This window comes from Pelecanus crispus, chromosome 8 (genome assembly GCF_030463565.1).
Source record: "Pelecanus crispus isolate bPelCri1 chromosome 8, bPelCri1.pri, whole genome shotgun sequence".
NCBI lineage: Eukaryota > Metazoa > Chordata > Aves > Pelecaniformes > Pelecanidae > Pelecanus > Pelecanus crispus.
Window position 1 is genome coordinate 42,992,077 of NC_134650.1, and position 20,703 is coordinate 43,012,779.

Consider the following 20,703-nt stretch of genomic DNA (forward strand, 5'->3'; position numbering starts at 1 on the left):
TTATGACGGAGTCATGGGAATACAGCAATTGCATAAATAACACCCCAAGTCAAAATGCAAAGCTGTAACCATTGAAAAAGTACAATTGCTTTTTATAGCAGTTCTTAATCTGCTCTTTCCTCACCACGGAAATATAACACATTAACCATTTATTGATCTTTGATGTCATCATGTGACCTTTAAAATGAAAAGGTGTGGACTTAAACAAAAACTCTGTTCCATAACAGATTAATGCAGTTGGCCTTTCTTGTGACATTGTTATAGCTTCCAGAGCAAGTGTTTGTGATGTTGGATGCCAAGTATTATAATCGCAGCAAGCACAAAAGGAAAGAAAGGCAGCGTGGATCCGAACCATTGGTTTAGCCTGCGTCATGAGAAGTAACCCTAAATAGAAAATACTAGGATACATCTAAAAGAAATTACGTCTTTGTTGGAACCAATGATTAAAACACAGGTACCAGTCATGAAATTAGTTTTCAACTTCCCACTAGGCCATAGCCAGATTGTATATGCCACATACAAATATATTCCAGTACACACACATCTCTCAGCCAAATTACTTCAAGCTAGGAGCGCTGGAACCTCCACACACGAGTGATTAAATTGACAGGCATGAAATCCATTTGGGTGCATGAGTCTTCCCATCTTGTGCAGACAAATGAACAATGATGCTCACAAATACACGGCTGATACTTGTGTGTGAGAAATCGTGTGTGTGAACCAGGTTTTGCTGTTCGGCAGAAATCAGCGCTGCAGGAAGCGTCACTAGAGATATAACATGGCAGGTTGCAATTGAAGATTCAGTATGGTGAGATCAGAGCTGGAAACATCCAAATAATTGATTCCTCTCGGTATTTCGTGAATGCAGGGGATGTAACAACTTACGGATGACATTTTGTCTGCACTGAGGAAATGAGTGCTAATAATGAAGTTACATACTTTCATTTCTGCTGCCTTTCCTTTTTCACTGCACCAGTTATGCTAGAACACCCCTAATCAGATAAACTGCCGAGTCATTCAGGATACACTGCTGACTCATGACTGTTTCTGTTTAGTTGTATGAAAGAAAGGCCTGAAAGAAATTGTTTTGGTTAAGTAGCTGCAGCCAAACTAAAATTTTCTATCCCGGTACTACTCGCATAAAAATAATTATAATATTTATATGCATAAGTACCTTCTTGCCTGCCTGAAAGCTCAATGAGAGATCTACTTGCCAACAGGAAAAACAAAAGGAAAGCTATTCAGCATATTCTCAAACAACAGACTTTTAAAACAGAAAAGGTGAGATAAATCTCTCAGTTTTAGAAAGGAAAGTGTTAAGTTTTGCATCAGGAAACAACCAACGTCTACCATGTATCTGGTCTCAGGATTTTACCACCATTTGGAAAGCTGGAGCAAGCCATGTGGAAAGCTGGTCTTCAGGTTCCAGCATTTATTCCAGAGGCCTCCCCGGCCATCACGCTCTCCCCCAACAACTGTAGTTGACGTTCTACATCTTACTGGGTATTTCCACAACAGAAGTAATGGGACATATGTTTTCCAGTTACAGTAAGAACAACGTGTGGAGAGACAGTCTCAGACAATGCAGTGCCAAATACTTTCTGTTGCAATGATGTGGCCCCACTGATTTCAAGATGTGGCTTTAGGGATAAAAGAAAGAATGGAAATGCAACTACATCACAGGCCAGCTTTTGAATGAAGAGACAGAATACAGTGGAGTATAAGCAACATTAGGAGTAACATCTAATTACATTTTAAAGCAGAACTATGAATCAAAATACTTATTAATGGAACCCCTGAATTTATTAATTTTGCTAAAGAGGTAAGCCACTAAACTGTCTTCGAAGTGGTGTTAATATAAAGGTCACTCAGTCATCAGCAACATAAAGTATCCTCCTGCACTTTGAAGAATTTGTATATTTAGTAGTGGGTGTTAAAAGACACACCAGAGTTCTTTCAGCACTCTTTAGCTGAAAATTGGAATATTCTTCACATAGAAACATAACATACAAAAAAGGTAACCTTTTCACTACAGAAAATGCCAGTACTACACTACAGAACAACAGAAACATTAAATTTCTATTGCTTTTTTGAAATGTGACTTTGTAAGGGTTGGCTAACACTGAGCAAGGACAGACACTCAGCAAATATAACAAGTACTTTTTACCCTATTTATTGCAGCTGTAAGGGATTCAAAATTCTCCCAGACAAATTCCACCTGTAAAAATCCAAACAGTATAGAGCTGAGGCAGCTGGGAAGCCATATTTCTTCTTTCAGGGAAAGTTTTAATCAGAGACAAAAGTATTTTATTAAATTTAGGAAGGTGTTCTGTATAAAACATGTTTTTGATTATCAAAATTGAGAACATTCATATTTTTTCAGATTTTAAGAAACAGTGCACCAACAAAAGTTCTTCTTCCATCCCAAAAGTGCTATTTAATTGAAAAGCCATTTTCTTTCCAGCAAAAACCCTTTGATGTAAAATGTCCTACTTGCAACTACTAGTTTTAGTGTTCAGGCTAAGAGTCTTGAAACCATTGACACTGATAAATTTTCTAGCAGTAGCACAGCAATGCTGCAAGCTTCCTGCAATCCCCACCTCCCTTCAGGGACCCAGAAATAGCAGCTGAAGTCCCAGAGTGGGTTTAGCTGATTCATGAGAAATGCAATTAGGCCAGGAAGAAAATGCACCGATTAGTTATTTCTCAGATGGGTTTTGCTGCTAAGATTGCAGGTGAGAACTGCAATCTTGGAGAGGCTTTTGGCTCATAAGAAACTCAGCCAAACAGAAGAGGCAATACCAACTGTCCTCATTAACTGACTCTTAATCCACAAGTATAAAGTAATTTGTATTCTGCTTGTAGGGATTAATCTAGGCCGAAGCAAGAGTTTCTAGTGAGCCTAGTGCACAAGAAAATCCCAAATACTGAAAGAAAAGCTTGCAAACAAGAACACGGTTTAACACATATCTTATCGTCTCCCAGTTTTTGCAGCCTTACTATAGAGTTCTACAGCATTTCCAATCAGTAACAAGCTGTGTGTCAATAAAGGAAGTTTGCATAATGGGCACGGAGAATTCAGTTACTGAACCAATGGTCCAGACCTAGCAAACGTAACGAAATTTCTCCGTAAAATATATGAAGCATTTTACCAACAAATTAATGAAGAAGAACATTTCTTACAACTTCTTGTCCACTTACGCGTCTCCACAACGCTTGTGTACTGCACATGTAATTACTGCAGACCAGTCCTGGGCCACAGATAATTCACAGTAGCACAGTAACTTTCCCTTAAATGGATTATACCAATCCTTCCCTCTACACATGATGAAAATGGAGCATGTTCTTCCTCCTCCCCTAGGCTAGGGGGAAGGATTCAGAAAGTTTTAAAAAGACATTAAACATTATTGCTATTGGCAGGTCCTAGATTTATAATGTCTAAACCCTTGTATTTTAAAAGATTCTTAGGACTGTTTTGACAAGCTACCACAATTGCCATAGGCCTTTGAAATGCGGAAGGCAGAATGCCCTTAAGCTAAAAAAGTGCCTTTTCTTTATCCCATTGAATTGTACTTAGGCTGAGCAGAGTTACAAATTGTTTAAAATTGACATTTTCTTCTTTTACTTGAATTGCTCAGGAAAATTTAGGAACATCGGACTGGAAGGACTCTCCTGAGTCATCAGATGCAGTCGGTAGGCTCCACGCTATATAATCCTTTTCATAGAAGTATTGAGCTCCACCTTAAAAGCAGCTGTTCTTTTTCTGAACCCGCTACCTCATTTGTAGGCTGTTCCAGAACCTCATATAATTAAAAAACCTTCTTCTCATTTCCAGCCAGAATATATTCACAGCCAGTTTAGACCCATATTTTTAATAAGCAAATACTGCCCTTCAGCTTAAATAGCTCTTTTCCATGTCTTGTATTTATTCCCTCGTATTCATATTGTCTCTCAGTTTTTCTCCTCCTATGCTGAACAAGCCAAGTCTTTTTTAGTTCCTTATCCTAAAATAGATCCTCCATTCCCCTAATAAGCTTCAGGACCATAGCAAAAATCAACTGTCCATGGGCATCCTAAAGGGCCAGGTCTGCACTGCTGCGAAAGTAAAGGCACATGACACACTGGGAACTCCTGAAACCTACTGGGGACCCATGACTAACTGAGAGCTGCCACACCACTCTTCCCTAACCCCAATCATTGAGCATTCATCAATAATTTCAGTTAAGAAAAGGACAAAGCACAAGTCCTGCAGATGCACCTGGTTTTGGCGCTCACCACCACCAGGGAACAGGAGGAGGACAGCACTGGTGCAAGCTTACGTTTTTTATTTCTCAGGCACTTTTGGAATTGATAACTCCTGAAGTATTTGATCTAAGAACAAAACCAGAAAACACCAAGAAGGGTTCTTAAATGTCCGATAAAAAGCCACTGAAATCAGTCTGAATTTTCCAGAAGTTATCAAAAGGCTTTTAACAAAGTCCAAGGGGGGGGGGGCAGGTTTTAAAAGTTTAGCAACAGCCTATACAACAGAAGTAATATGATGTATGTCTGTACAACAACATACTACACAAAGATTGGTGTAATTGTATTGCCCATAGACTTCATGATGGATACAATAAACATAATTCTAGGAAGTGGGAAAAATACAGCACCAATGATGGGAAAGAAAAAGACAGTGTATAATCATATTTGGTGAGTCAAGGTTGATTTTGATGCAAAAAAACCACACAAGGAACATTAGCTTGAGTATTAGAAAAAGCTCCTTAATGACGGTATTTGTTAGAGCCTGTAAACTGCAAAACAGTGAACGTCTGAAAGTTAGTAACACAAAGCACTGGATCAACAAACCAGTGTTGATCTCAGAGAAGGAATTTTAGTTCTGTATCTTTTCTATCTTTTATTTCTCAGTGTTTGGGGTTGGTTGTTTGGGGTTTTAGGGGTTTTTTTTTTGTGTTCTACCCAATAAATTTTCTTATAAATTCTACCCTGAATTTCGCTCTGTAAAGCTATTTCAGGATGATAGATCAGAAAGACACCTTCTCAGACAGTGAACACATGTGATGCCCTGGAGCAGGGAGAGGAGCCTCAGCACTGTTCCACCATTTCTCACCTAAGTTCATTGCTGAGAAGCACTGGAGAAAGACAGTGAGATCAAGGGAATCAGTGCATTTGCCAACCTGAAAGGTGAATACTCATCAATGGCATTTATGAATGATTTAGTATTCAGAGTGCACTTGGGACTCTCTTGTCATGTCATCTATCATGGACATACACAAAGAAAGACACATAAACTAGAAAATTAATCCTTTATATCTAGCTTTATCAAGTACAATCTGTCACTGCTGTGGTTCTGCCTAACTTGACAAAATACATTCTGAAGACACCACAGTAGGACAACAGCAATACATTTTGCCAAGCAAAAGACTTGTTGTTTAAATATTACAATCCAGAGACTAACCTAGGTGAAGGATTAGGTTGGTACACCTCTTCAACATATATCCACTTTTCTTCCCTCCTTGGGTAGTTCTGAAATCTGCAGCAATGAACTACCTCTTAATAAAAAAATAGAAAAAGAGTAATTTCTACTGAAAAGAGAGCTGAGAGTATATAACAAGAGCCTTTAATGCCACCAGGTCTTGTATAGCTTTCAAGACCAATCACAGGTCAAAGGAGCAGTTGCTAACGTAGCTGGTTAGTCATTTGATTTAGAGGTCTTCCCAAGTTAGAAGTTTTATCTGTTATTGCTCAATTTTGCTGTAGGCTCCAAGAGTGACTTCTCAGTGGCTCCTGGTATCTGTAGTCTCTGTCCTCTGACAAGAAATACAGTTTCTTTTTGTCACTTTACATGTCCTCTGTCCATATATGAAATTTCCTCCATGTTTGCCTTCACTCATGAGATACTATTGAGAGAAAAGAGTATTCTTTGATCCAGACTTCCTGAAGTGAGATAGTTCAATATATCTACTGCATTTGAAAATAATCTTCCTCACTACATTCTTGTAGAAATAAGTTTTCTAACTGTCAAGTGGAAATAAGGGTGCCACCTTCCAACACAGTCAAAATCCGTAGCATGTTCTGTTAAAGCCAGCTCATGAAGTGAGTTATTTCTGTCCTAATAATCCTGTGAAAGAAGGGGCAAGATTTGCCCTGTTAGGAATTTTGCTATTCAAGAAAGGTGACAGCTAACAACCATAAGGACTGAGGCATATTCATGGATTTCTCAAGAGTAGACAGCTGATACACATAACCTCCAGGCTAAGCAGACCACCACTTAAGATGACAGAGAAGTTCTGTTTTTATATCCACTAGTATTAGTCTTTTGAGACTGCCAGAAAAAGTGGCTGGTTTCGTGACATGGGTAACAGTTCATTTAGACCTGAAACTCAAGACTCCAAATGTATTTCACAGGCATATTTTCCTTTTCTAGTCGGGAGCAGATTACTTTTTTTTTTTATGAGCCTTCCTCCACGTTAACTGCTTTTTCAGTCTTTCGAATGATTGTACGGATAGAGTCAGCAAGGAGGCAGCTACTGAGCACGACTGGCTGTATCAGGAGGAGGCAAGGACAGTCCTGTCTCTGCTGCTGTCACCACCATGTGACACCAGAACCACGGAAGCAATCACATGACTTCAGCAGAGTCCACGGCCCAGCTTCTCCGTGACCTCCAAGAAGTACAGCAGAGCAGCCAGCACCACACCCACAGGCACTGCTGGCCACGGTGAGACATAATGGGTGGGTCAGGGCAGGATTTACGGACAGGGCAGCAAGGGGATGATACTTGTGGACAGGAAAGGAGGTGGTTTTGGGCAGATAGTATGCGCACGAAGAGACAACCATGTTTTGGCCACTGCTGCCAGACACTGTGCACAGCTCTGGCCCTGAGCAGAGAGCAAAGCAGCATCTTTGCCATAGGTATGGCTGAATCAGTCCTGGCTCTTGGCATCTGACTACAACTCAACCCTTGTGCAGATGCATGGGGAAGTGGCACACAGTATGGTACAGCTTGTGTGGGACAATCAGGACAGCTCTCAGTTCGAGCACTGGCTTGTGCTGCTTTGAGAACCCAAGGAAACTACCCCTCGTAACAGGCCTACTGAGTATTGAACCCTCCAAGAAACTCTTGTTCAGACTGCAACCAAAACAGCACCAAGACTGCTAAGGCAGAAAGACTGTCCAGGCACATTAGCCAACTCCAGCACTTTCTGAATGTCAAATGTTGGCAGGTACATACAAGAATCATCACGTAGCCATCAAGCGATCATGTCCTTGGGTTACATTGCCCTGTAACCAACTTGTATTGCTAACATTCTGGAAAAGTTCGAGTCAGATTTTGAAATAGCCTGAAACCTAAATATAAAGGCATATGAATGAATACAAAGATGTAGGAAACAGACTCTGTCCTCTTAGAAATGACAAATGCCCAACTGCAGGTGTGTTTTACTAGCTGAAAATCACATTTGAGTAGTACATCAGTATCACAACAACCACGGGCAGTTCATGATTGTCTCCTATGTTTACCTGCTTCCTGCCTTCCTTCAGCTGAAGCTGCACTGGTACTTGTACACAACGCAGTGAAGACAGGGCATACAGCAATGCAGATAGGAGCTCTAGCACAGGATACATTCTGCTACCACCCTGTTTAATTACTATTTGCAGTTCAAGGCAGCACAGATTACCTCCACCCACACAAGGTAATTTGAACACTTATTTCGTATAACTATGTTGTTAACATGATGTTAACAGTTGCAATTTCAAGGAGTAAAATCCTTAGAACGGCAGTTACAGATCAAGCAGAAAAATCTCAGATCTTTCCCTCTGGTTTCATAGAATCACGGAATAGCTAAGCATGAAAAGGACCTCTGGAGGTCATCCAGTCCAACCTCTTTCTCAAAGAAGGGCTAATTTCAAAGTTAGATAAGGCAGCCCAGGGCCTTGTCCAGTTGACTCTTGAAGATCTCCGAAGATTCAAGGTTCCACAGCCCTTCTGGGCACCTGCTCCAGCACGTAACCTCTCTCATGACTTTTTTTTTCCTTCTGTCTAGTCAAAGTTTCCCTTCTTGCAACTTGTAACCATTGCCCCTCATCCTTCGGCTGTGCCATTTCTCAGAAAAGTCTGGCACGTCCTCCCTATTACCACCTCTTAGGACCACTATTCAATCCACCTTAGGCTTCTCTTCCTTGGACTAAACAAACCTTTGTCCCTCAGCCCCTTCTTCCATGAGGTTCTCAGTCTCCCAACCATCTTGATGGCCCAACTGCTATCACACCGTATCCCTCAGCATGTAGACACACTGTACTGCTTCGCATCAACAAGGTTGAAAGCGTTGAAAATTATCCCTCCATAGCATAGTGACATCAGGTGCAAGGTCACAGTCTCTAAGTCAAGTCAATTAAAATTTGCACTAGCCTCAGTGAGGCCAGGTGTTCACCTAAGACATCTGCCCTTACTGCTGGAACAGAACTAAAATTCAGTTCAGGAGACTAACAGGGTGGAGAACACATGTCAAAGATTTCTGTGTTAGAGAGGAAAATGAACAAAAACAGTGATAAGGAATTGGATAGCGTATTTCACTGGGATACTTAGCTGAAACATGCTCTGAAACTGTGTTATTAAAACCAGAACAGAAAATTATATGTTTTATTACCCAGAATTAGAATGAGAATGGACTAGTTTGTGCACAAAAAAGTTAACTGAGAGGCTGCCCAAGATAACAAAAAAAACCCCCAAGACTGTTTTCCGATGATACCAGTACCAATATTCTGCACTATGTCTTGTATGAAAAATTATCTGTATCATATACTTACAAGCAATACGTTGCTTGAGCTCACAAATAAACAAAACTCAGCTCTTACTTCCATACAGTACGTTTAGATAGGCTTATTTGGTTTGGTCTAACTGTTTAACGATAGAGGGAACACACAGTAATACAAGTCAATGAGAATTACAACTCCAACTCCAACCAGAATGCCAAGCTGAAACAAAAACCCAACTTCTGCTTTGAGGAAACTCTGACCCAGAAGTAACATGTTGCCAAGAGAGCAGATGAAGAAGTAAAATTAATGCACTATTATAGAACTAAAATAACACGGCGTAAGACTAAGTGATGAGAGGTGAGCGGGGAGCAAGTCCTTTCATTCCTACCAATACGTGATTTACCTCCAGTTAAAGACTCCGGGCCAGAATTTCAGCAGGGGGTGAATTGCTGTTGCTATACTGAAGTCATTACTTTAAATTCACTGAAAGTCCAGCTTTCAGGCTGTGGCTTTTAATGTGCTCCAACTTGCTTTGTTCCAACCAGACTGCGTAGGAAATTTGGGGTTGACTGTAAAGGTACAGACCTGATTCTCATCTCTACTCAGGTTTCACGCTTCCTGATTTTCCAAGAATTACTCTCGATTCACACTGATAAATGAATCAGTCTTTCAAATTAAAACTCGTTTTTTTCATTTACTTCTTTTAACTCTAAAAGTTAAATTTGGTTTAAGAAAGCACTATTATGGAGACTGTGGACCAGTCCATGCCTACCACAAGTAGGCTGGCTGCCACCTCATCTACACTGATACACTCTATTAGAGACACTAAAGGAAAGTTAAATGGTTCATTATTTGTAAATCAGTATTGCAAATGGATTTAAAATTTTTAAAAGTCACTCTGGTGCAAAAACTAAACAGAGTTAAATTCTTGACAGTTCTAAAGTTGCGAATGTTTAATGTCTAAAAAAAACTTAAGAGTATAAAAAAATTAGAATAAAGTCTAAGAACAAGATACTACCCTTTTGCAAGTTCTTTGTCAAAAACTGTGTAAGTATGCTTTTGAAGCATACTTTTCCCACAAATAAACGCAATGCAAATACTAGGTCCCATAAGGCCCAGTTTATAGCCCTTACTCTAAAAAGTAGTTCTAAGGATTAGCATAGTTAAGTACATCCTGTAATGTAGAGCCTGTTGTATATTCATTTACAGTGGGTATAATTCTCCTCTTAGAGACATTACCAAACCCAGCAACAGCCCTTGTATGTAAATGGAGAATCCCACTAGCTTGTATTTAAAGGCATCTATAATAACAAATAATTAGCATGCATATTTTTAAAGTGCAGACTGTACAATAAGGCACCATATAACATATATCATTTCAAAATCTAAAACATCTTAGCAAAATAAAAAAAGAAAAATATTCCTTTAAAATTTCACTTCCATGCTCCTAAACAAACCTACTTTAAATACATACATCTTTAAAAAAGTGTGCCATTAGTAATTCTAGCTAACGAGGCATAGAAAGAATTTCCGAATGCCCACCAGACAAAATTAATGTTACTTCTACCTGGACTACAATAGGCTTTTCCCATTTTGTCAAGATCTAAGAGCTCGTTGTCTCAAATTTCCAGGCAAAGAGTAGCTAATCCTTTACTAGCTCATAATAATATTTTGAGCTGTGTTACAATACTTCAATACAATATTTTTGCATTTTCTTGAGTGAAATCTAACATTATTTCCCAGGGCCTGAGAATCCTATAACTGCAAAAAGAAGTCTCTCTTTAAAGAATGTAATCAGAAACAATGCCACAGATAATCCAATCAGTTGCTGGAGCAAGGGCCTGAGAGCTGGGATATGGATTATCATCCTTGACTATGCAACTTGCCATGACCTTGAGAATTATCAAGTCATGATACATTTCAGTTTTCAGATCATCAGTTGAAGAAACTAATACGTTTCTAGTAAGTATTTTGAAAGATCTCATAAAAAATAAACTGCTTAAATTTAGCTTTATGAAATCTAATTTAAATATCCATTTAAATATAAGGAAAAGTTTTTTTACTGTGGGGGTGGTTGAACATTGGAACAGGTTGCTCAGAGAGGTTGTGGAATCTCCATCTTTGGAGATACTCAAAACCCAAGTGGAGATGGTCATGAGCAAATGTGCTCTAGATGACTCTGCTTTGAGCTACAGGGTGAGACTAGATGATCTACAGGGGTCTTCTCCAACCACCACTATTCTGTGCTTTTCTAATAATTGTCTATATTTTTTAAATGCTTTCAGTGTATTATGGGGTTTTTGCTTGTAAGCCCAGAAAAATGGACTTGGAGGCACCTTCTGGCTTCAGGCTCTCCATCCTCACAAGTATTGTAATCCTTTTCATAAATGGATCAGGCCCCATACTGTCTCCCATTAGTAAGGAATGAGTCTTTTAATTTTCTGAAATGTTCTGTGTCCTTGCATAGTTTCAGAGTCATTGTTATAATCATGCAGTGATATTCCTTTTCATTGTGTGACCCTCATGAGTAGCCTAGCTATACAGAGGGTGTTTTGCGAGTGGCAAATACAGAGATACAAGCTGAGTCCATGATTAATAATCACAATATGCTTAACATATAAAATTATACACCTAGATGTTAAAACCCGGCATATTTGTGTATTAGTAGATATCACCAGTTCAGTGCAATTTTTATAGAGCAAAGTTTCAGGGAAAAAATCCACCAGCTTACTAATGTGCTGTAAAACACTGTGATCACTCTGAATACTACATATACTCTATGTGTAAACTGTACTGAATTTGTCAGAGCTCTTCCCTTAAGGGAATATTTCAGTCAGCTAAATCTAACAGTGTTTTCTATTGTCTTGCTATTTGTGGATTCTTTATAATGGTTCTAATACATCTTGTCCAGATAGTACTAATAAAATTTATCCTGACTTCCTTTAATCGGCACTGTGCAAGTTTCAAATCCCACGTTGCATTACAACTTATAACATTCTTAGGTGTTTACACACCGTCGTTTGTTGCTTACCAGAAGAAACCACTTGAGGTATCCACTTCATGCTTCTATTTCTACCCACACAAAAAGAAGGCCATAAACCGAAGTCTCTAATACTGGACTCTTACCTGATGTTCAGGATATGCAGGAATATAAGAAAATAATGTGTGCCATTTGCTCCCGCTTGACATATATCATGATTTCCTAAATCTGTTCAAAATTCAACTGTTGAGCCATCAATTTTGAAAGCTCTGTATACACAAGAGTTCCCATATGAAACTGACTTCTACATGATCTGCACTTTCCCTTTTTCTTTTTGCCTCAGTCAGAAAGTTAGCAAATCTTTCAACAGGAATGTTTTGGCACCTTTCTATTATCTATGACAACACATCAGGTGGAAAAATGGCATTTGCAAATAAGAGGGAGCAGAATATGGAAAGATGTTATTTTGGGTGTCATTGGGAGGTACTGGCAAAAAAATCAATGTGTTCAGACAAAGACAAAGCTATCTTAATTTGCAGCATAAGATAAGACACAACAATGATTAGCTTCAATCCTTGTTGCCAGACATGGTTCTAGTTTCATAAAATAAGATGGTTGAATGATACAACAGTATAGCGAGATGAACCAGAAAAAGGAGAGATGAACAGGTGTGGAAGGCATCTAAATTCACAGAGGTCAAAAGAATACTTCCACTCATTTCCATGTTTTTTGAATGAGGCCCTACATAATCATTTATGTTCCAGAACAAGCATGTGTCCTGGTAAAGCATCTTCCACAATGGCTGTTACGTGGCTGTGACAATAATCCATGGAAAACACTTTTGCTGCTTTTGCTGACTCACACCAGAAACCAATTCTGAGCCACTTCTATCTGATGCAAAGTCTTACTCACTACCAGGCTTTCTTCAGTGACTGCTGTTATGAACACTGCTTGTACTGGTTTAGGGAAACACTGTTTTGACAGCGAAGTCTCCTGTAGCGGGGTAATTTCTGTACTCGCGTTTTTTCTTGCAATGGTGTACACTATCTCTGTTTCCTTCTCCTGTGACACACCACTCCGTGCTTTAACTTTTAAGGCTTTTTTTCCTCCATCTCTCTTTCTCACGTATGTTAGTCTGTTAAAATGACTGCAGTGAGCTGATGCTCATACTTGCATGGAGATCTGTTAAAATCAACAGATCACATCAATCAACCCACAGAAGCAGGGCACATATTATACTTAATATGAAATATTTCCCACTGAAAGTAACTGAAGCAAGTATGTGCTAAGCAATGGGACTTCCTTATTTTCTAAGTCTAGATGAGTAGTGACAAGTATATACAACTGCATCATATGGATTCCCATATGAAGTATTACCATATTAATGTCATCTTCCATATATCTTAGTCGGCATCCATTTTTTCAAGTATCTTTGGTCAAAGTTTCATTTTTCCCCTTCCCAAAATAAGGCAAAACTATATTGGCCATACTTAATAGAACGGAATCATAAAGTTGTAAGAAGTAAAGACGGGTTTCAGAACAGCTGCCATTAAAATACACTGTCAACCCTAGAAAAGTTCTGTTCCATGGCATATGCTGTACACCAACAAATAAACATTACTTTGTTTTCTATATATTATTGTTTGTTTTATTATACTGTGGTATTGCAGATTCTATTTCAAATGCTTCCTTTTGATGGTAAGTAATTGCATGTTGTAAGATCCAAAGAAGGGTTTGCAGGAAGACATTAATTTAGCATCAGAATCAAATGATCACAACTACTTCTTTGCTTTCAAAGACAGCATGGCACAGGGCAAAGCATATTGGGCTTCTCCCAAGTCTACTTCTTCTTCTCACAAAATAATGTAAAACAATTATTAAAAAAAAAAGGCACCTTCCTATTTTCCTTTCATGTTCATCTATTCTCTAATTTTGAGATGCTATATGTACGCTAAGGACATCCTCATCTTGTTTTGCAACTCCTATTTGACTTTGTATCTTGGATAATTTTCCTGACGAGCCTCCTGGGGCACTTTAGCTCTCCCTCAGACCTAACTGGTGAGTATACAGCCACCACGGTACCAAGCCCTAGGAAACCCATTATCCTGCCTATCACCCAGCCAGAGCAGTGGCGTCATAAGTGACTCTCCTCTTCCTGCTGTAGCTGCTCACCATTTCCTGTCAACTCTTCCTTTATGAACTCACTAAAACACTCCCTTTCATTTTCACCCTCACTGACTTTTTCCATGTTCTGGTCATCCCCCCTTCTTCAGTTAGAGAGAGACATCTTGTTACCTTGTTCGCTGGTTTCATTTCCAGTTGCTGCTGCTAAAATACTCCCTTTTGCCTCCCATTTTTTCACACAGCCAAGGCTTTGCACACTTTTCTCCTTGCATCCACCTTTGGTTCCTTGTCCTTCTCTCCTTCCTCTCACCCATGCCTTGTTTTCACCCTTTTCTCCTTTGATTTTCATACCTTAGTACAGGAATTCTCTCAATTTCTCCATTTACCAAATTATTCTCACCTATCCAGCTTCCTCTTCAAGAGACAACGCAGTCCTTTAGAGCAACTTTTCGTAGTACTTGCTGCCAAAATGCACTGTTTGACTGTACGCTCCTTGGGGGAACTGTATTACTGACTGTACAGTATCTACAGTATTTCCATAGCACTGGACAGACTGACTAAACAATCAGTAACAAATCAATGGCACAGCTATGACAACAGTATTTTAGCTTTCTGAAATATAATAGTTTCGGTTTTAAGTTTATTCAGTCTGAGAGATAATTCCTATAATTAAAGTAGTGGAAACCAGAGCATCCACCAAATCAAAAGAAGTGTTCAAATGTGACGTATCGCACTTGGAATGCCTCCCTTGCTTGCATTGCTCTCTTGGGATGGGAAATAGGAGAAGGCGGCGAAACAATAAGAGTAATGAATAATCACATATTTAGCAAAAACATTCAGTTTAGAGTTTGTAATTTGTACAAAAATCTGGATTTTGCAGCAATTTCATTTCAGAGCAAAGATATTTCCATTTAAAGGCAATTAAAATTGGAAAACATGTGTTTCCAGAAAATCTGTTATCAGAAACTTTAAAAAAAAAAAAGGTAATAAGTTTAAATATTTCCATTTTTTCCCAGAAGACCCAGAGGTATACCGTATGACTTGACTAGTTACAATAGAGACCTGCTGGGCAAATGAAGGTCACTTGGATTTTTTAAAACGTAAAACCTTGTTTTCTGCTAAATGACAGGGAAATACACTGAAACCACAAACAACTTTTCCTGGGTTTGACAATTGCAAAAGTCCTCTTTCTGCCCTTCACTATTGACTCACACACCACTGCATCCCAAGGGACTGTGTACTCTAAAACGAGGAATGAGTAATCAGGAAAAAGATGTTTCCCCTCTTCAAAGTGTTCACTAAAGCATTCATCCTTTCAAAACTTCCAAACTAATATTTGTTTGGGTTGTAAATCTTATGGCAACAATATTGACAGTGTTAATGTGATCTAAACACTGTACACTGTCAATGAAATCTTCTAAAATACAGACCAATATGGTGCAGGGTGCGTTGTTCTAATGCAAGCTGTCTGAGGGCAGAGTAACAGCAAAGCCCAGAAAGAACAGTCTGATTATTAGACCTGTCTGGAAAGGAAAGACATATATTCTTCTATAGCTTGTGAAGGGACATTTTTTTAATTCATTCAAGACACCTTTGGAGAGAGTTGATACTATGAAGAAAGCCATCAGTTTCAGAGAAGGAATATTTTGGAATGCACCTGAAAAATGACTCACTGGATTTGACTGCCATTTTGTTTACTGCTGCGGAAAGCAGCAAAGCCTAGGTGTAATAAAGCAGACTTTGAAGAGAAATGTATTAAAATGTCTACTTATTGATGGAATATTCTGCTCAGTGAGCACTCCAAAGAGCTGATTTGCTACTGTAAACAATAAAAGACGCTTTACGATATGACAAAATAATTGATTTATCAAGAAGAAACCATAGGGTGTGATTATTAAGCCATGCATTTCTTGGGAATTAAGACATTTCTGCTGCACTAATTACTAAAATTACTAAAGGCATGGCTAGTTTACAGTATTTCTTATTCCTTTCAACATTTTACTCTTCAAATATCAAATCCCAACAATCCAAATATCGCTGGCAAATTGGAAAGCAGAGCACAACCCTCCAGTTACTTCGGTTTAGATAAAATAAGTTACGTTTTACATAAGCAGAGTGGCACGTCCTTAGGAATTCAACATTATCACACCACCCAGCAGACCACACGAACCATAAACATCTTTGAGCTCCAAACTACCGTAAGATAGTTTTTATTGAACTGTGAGTCAATACTAAACTGGTTAGCTGGCAAGTTCATAATCACCAGAGGTAATATTCACAGTTCAAGAGATAGGGTCAATCAAGAGCTGGATGTGTATGTGTTATTTCCTACTTTCACGATAAAAAGTGACAACGTTCAAAATAGCCAATATCGATATTTCAAACAGGAATTCTCTCAGTCAGAAGAATCTTCGGCTTCACCCCGCTTGGACCACGCCAGGATTTTTGGTCATAAATGAAATTCCAGAAATAATTCAGCGCTCGATACCAGCGACATTTATTAACCACGCCTGGACTTACTGTATTATACTCAATAACCGACTCCAATCTGCTGCTCAGATAATAGTCTGGGCAGTGCCAAGTCCCACATTAATGTAGAGCGCAGCGTTACACAAAGGACTGAAATCAAGAGATGAAAAATGCCAACATAATGAAGACGAACGAAAGCCACGACCGTGGCAAAGCCAGACTGCGCAGCACTCGGCATCACTCCCGGACTCCAGAGGTCAGCTATGAGAACATGGGGGCTAAAAACCAGTAACTACAGCAGGCTGGCTACGAAGCCAAGGTGTGAAGAGCTGGTCAGAGCAAAGCCTAATGGCGCTCTTTTGTATCAAGAAAGATAGTATCGAGAGGACGCTCAACACTTTACCTGGAGAAACAAATCCTTCACAACGTGAAGCTGCACGGCTTGATACTCAAATGGCCTCCAGAGAGCACCGCCCTTCGCTCCGCGGTGGCCATGGCGTTGCGCTAAGGGCCCTTTGCCGCACACCGGTGCCTGCCTCCTCAAGGCTCCATCGTGCCTGGTGGAACGCGGGGCTTCCTCTCGCGATGAGCTGGCTCGTCTTCACTCATGGCCCAGCTGGTGTGAGAAACCTCCTCAACCTGGGAGTCCGTGAGCAGCAATGGCGGACGAAGGCAGGCGGGAGGCCCGGCTCGCCTGGCGCCATCTTGGCACGGTCGCCCTCGCTCAGGCAAGCCACCGCGCTGGGCCGCGAGGACGCCAGCGGCCACGGGCGGCCCTTTCCCTCAGAGGAAAGGCCCAGAAGGCTCTAACCTGGCAACGCCGAGGGCTTCGCGCCGCCCCACGTCCCAGAGCCGCTTCAAAACGCCTGCCGCCCGCCGCCTCCACGTGAAGACCAGGTGGCGGGAGGTCGGCGGCTTCCATTTCCTGGAGAGGGCCGGCTAATTTGCAAAATGGCTGCAAGGGAGCGGGAGAGGCCTCTCCTCGCCTGGCGGAGGGTGGGCGAGAGGTGGCCCCGAACCCCGCCGCCCTCCCCGGGCTGCCCCTCCTCGGGGGGCTCGCCGAAGGGATCCCGCCACCTCCCTTTCCTCGGCCATGGCCACGGGGTGGGTGGGGCGGCCATGCGGGAGCGGGAAGGTGGCCGGCAGGGCCGCCCGAGGCCGGCGGCGGGGAGCCGGCCCCGCGCCCGCCTCTCCCCGCGGTGACCTTGGGCGGGCGGCGCGGCCCTCCCCGCCGCGCGGCCGCTCCTTCCCCCCCTTTTATTTTTATGCATTTATTTATTTATTTAGGCCGCGGAAAGAGTTTGAAGCGCTCCCGGCTGGGAGCGGGGTGGCGGGGGGCGGGGGGGGGGGGGGGGGGGAGAAGAGGAGGCCGCCCTCCGAGCGGCCCCGGGACTTTCCCTGCCGGAGGGCGCGGCGGGGGGTGGGGGGGGACCCGTCCCGGTCCCCGTCCCCCTCCGGGGCGGGGAGGGTGGCGGCGGGCGGGCGGGGTGTGCGTGTGTGTGGGGGGGGGGGGCGGGGGGGGGGGCGCCGGCCCCGCCGCCGCGGGGGAGACGCGGCTCCCGGCGCTGTGCGCCCGAGCTGCTGCTGGTTACGCCAGCCCCGCCGCCTGCCTCTCTGCCGCTCCTCGCCTCTGATTCTGCGCACAGCCAGCCCCAAAGCCTGTCATTCTGCAAAACACAGTTTACTCAACAGAGAGAGCGAGTGGGGGAGCGGGAGAGGTGGAGAGAGGGAGACGGCGCGGAGGAGCCCAGTCCCGCAACCCAGCATGGCTTCAGGGGACCTTTACGAGGTAGCGGGGGGCCGCGGGGCGCCGCGGGGCGGGAGGGCGGCGGGGGGGCGCCGGCCGGGGCGCCGCGGAGGGCAGCGGTGGCGCGCGGGGGAGCCGCTCCGCGGAGCCCTCGCAGTTGCCGAAGAGCGGAGGAAATCGCCGAGGGAAGGGCTGGGGTGGGGGGAAAAGGGCTGGCGTGTGTGCCGGGGGGGGGGGGGGAGGGATGGAGCGGCTCCCCTCCCTTCCCTCTGCCTCTCTCTTTCTCTTTCTCTCTCTACTTTCCATCGGGCTTGATCTTAGCAGGCCTTGCAAGAGAGAAGGAGGAAGGAGCGAAGGAGAGCGAGAGTTAGCGGTAGGATGGGGAGGCGATCGCAGTGTGATGAGCCCGGAGAGTGGAGAAAGTCCAGGTAAAGTCATAGGCGCTCTGGACGTGCTGAATGTGCAGATTAGTGCGAAAAAATGCGCCTTAGCGCTGCCGGGAGGCGCAGGGATGGAGGCGGCTCTGCGCCCGCTGTGCAAAGTGCAGGAGCCGGCGCCAGGTTGCTTCACCTCGCGCCCGGGGTGCTGCGGGGGCGGCGGCCGGGCCGGGGGGGGCGGGGGGGGGCCGCGCCGCACCCCCGGGCCCGCGGCGGGCTGCAAAGTTTGGCGGGGGCCCCGCTCCGGCGCGGCCGGGCGGCCCGGGGTGCGAGGTGGGGCGGGCGGCGGCGCCGCGCCGGCCCCCGGCCCCCCGCAGCCCGGCAGGCGGGGGGGGGGGGGGCGAGGTGTCCCCCGTGCGTCCCCCTCGGCCCGGCCGCCGCGGCGGGGAGAGCGGCGATGCATCGGGCGACGGCCGCCCGCTTCCCAGGTCGGGGGGAGGGAGAGGGAAAGAGGCTGGCAGGCGGTCGGCGAGACCCAGCCAAATTTTGACCTCAGGCACCCAGTTCTAATGCCCAAACTGAGAACAAGTCTAGCCACTCTTCCCGCGCCAGAGAAGGAGAAGGGAGAAAGCAGAAATTAAAAATGAGAAAGGCTGGACCCGGGTGTTTTAAATATCCGGCTCCAGTAAGTGGAACCGGGGTGGAAGTCTACCATCCAAAAAAACCAAACGAGGCTGGACGTCCTACGCCGGCTTTTGGTCTGAAGCACCTCCTCAGGCTCCGCGTTTCCTGGTGACATGGCCGTTTGCGTTGTGGTTGTCTGGAGCGCACAGTTCAAGGGCTAGGACAGAAACGATCGCCTTCCAGTTGGAACTGCGTGCTGGTGATTAGGCGCTGCTCAACCATCGGGGCGTGCTTGGGTGCGGAATCGCTGCTGCGGTTGGTTGGACGCGGTTGGACTTACTCTCCGTTTGATGATCTTGAGGATCAGCTGTAGGGTCTTCGGTGCAAGAAGTGGAGGATCTGGCAGGTTTCGCGTAGACAGTTTTTACTTTGTCGCGGTCTTTCAAAGTCTTTAACAAAGGTCATAGGTAAGGGATGACATTGCTCTATTAGGACTTTATTTTGCTGAGTGGGACATGGGCCTCCTTTCAAGTGAACAGCACTTACGCTCTCCTACGTGGTGTTAAATTATCGGAAGTACATGATGATTTGAATAGCGTCATTGACCTTTTCCCCACCATTTTGTGATATCTGTCATATTACTTTGCAACTTTAAGGCTACTGCATGTCAGCTGAATTGCTGTTGTGGCTCTGGTGTAGCCAGTGGGAGTTCTGTGAAGAAAAACTTTGACCCGAAAAAGTTAGTGATACAGTTTTGTATCAGTAATTTCTGGGATGCGTAGAGGATCTTTGCCTGTTCTTGTCTAAGTTTTCTTTAGCTGTTTGGATTAGTTCTACAAAGAAATAAAACTAGTACCTCTTGGTACAATGGTAGTCATGCTGGTTTAGCTCCTGTTCACCATTAAAAAATTCTGCTTTTTTATGATCTTTGTGTTATTATAAGACGATGACATTTGGCAGTTGGATGTGGGCTGTGCGTCGAGTACTACTGCGCGGCGTACGAGTGGTGTTGCTCAATAGTAACCTGGCATGGAGGTTTTCTGTGAAAGAGCAGACTTACAACCCAGTCTGCAGTCAGTTTTAGGCCCAGTCACTTTGCAGGCATCTGCATGGATGAATGTCAATTGTTAGTATTGTGGTTCAAAGCCTCTGAATCACTTCCTTTCTTTGTTGCTCCATTTGAACTACTTTTTCTTATCATTGTATAATATGGAAGAATTGTATCCACCACAACAGGTAAGTGGTAGTATGGCTATTCATTTCTTGTTGTGTGAGGTGTTTGGAATATGACCTTCTCAGCTGGTCGTGGTGTAAAATCTTCATCTACATGTCAGACATGTGGGAAGAAGTATGTGCAGGGCTTAAATTATCAATCCGTCCACATTTTGCATCTCCACTGTGAAGTTCTCTGTGACGGAGGTCAGAGAAATGTCTAGAAAGCTGAAGAGTTTGTATGTCTAATATGTAGCAAGTGTGTAGATGATAGTAGCTTCACTTTAAAAACGACTCAGCTTTCCCTCCCTGCTCCTTCCCGTCCCAGAAAACCAACCGCATCAAGGGGACTCATTAGAAAGAAGCTCTTACAGCTGTGATGTCCCACACCAGTTAGCACGTGAGATCAAGCGCT

General features: G+C 43.3%; 1 protein-coding gene across 1 annotated transcript in view; it reads left to right on the forward strand.

Moving 5' to 3' along the window:
- Positions 1-17,447: 17,447 nt before the first annotated feature.
- Positions 17,448-20,703, forward strand: part of CDYL2 (chromodomain Y like 2) — a 59,817-nt gene continuing 56,561 nt past the window's right edge. The window contains exons 1-2 of the mRNA XM_075714809.1: positions 17,448-17,463; positions 18,481-18,503. Of these exons, the coding sequence (XP_075570924.1) occupies positions 17,448-17,463; positions 18,481-18,503 (39 nt within the window). The remainder of the gene's footprint in view (positions 17,464-18,480; positions 18,504-20,703) is intronic.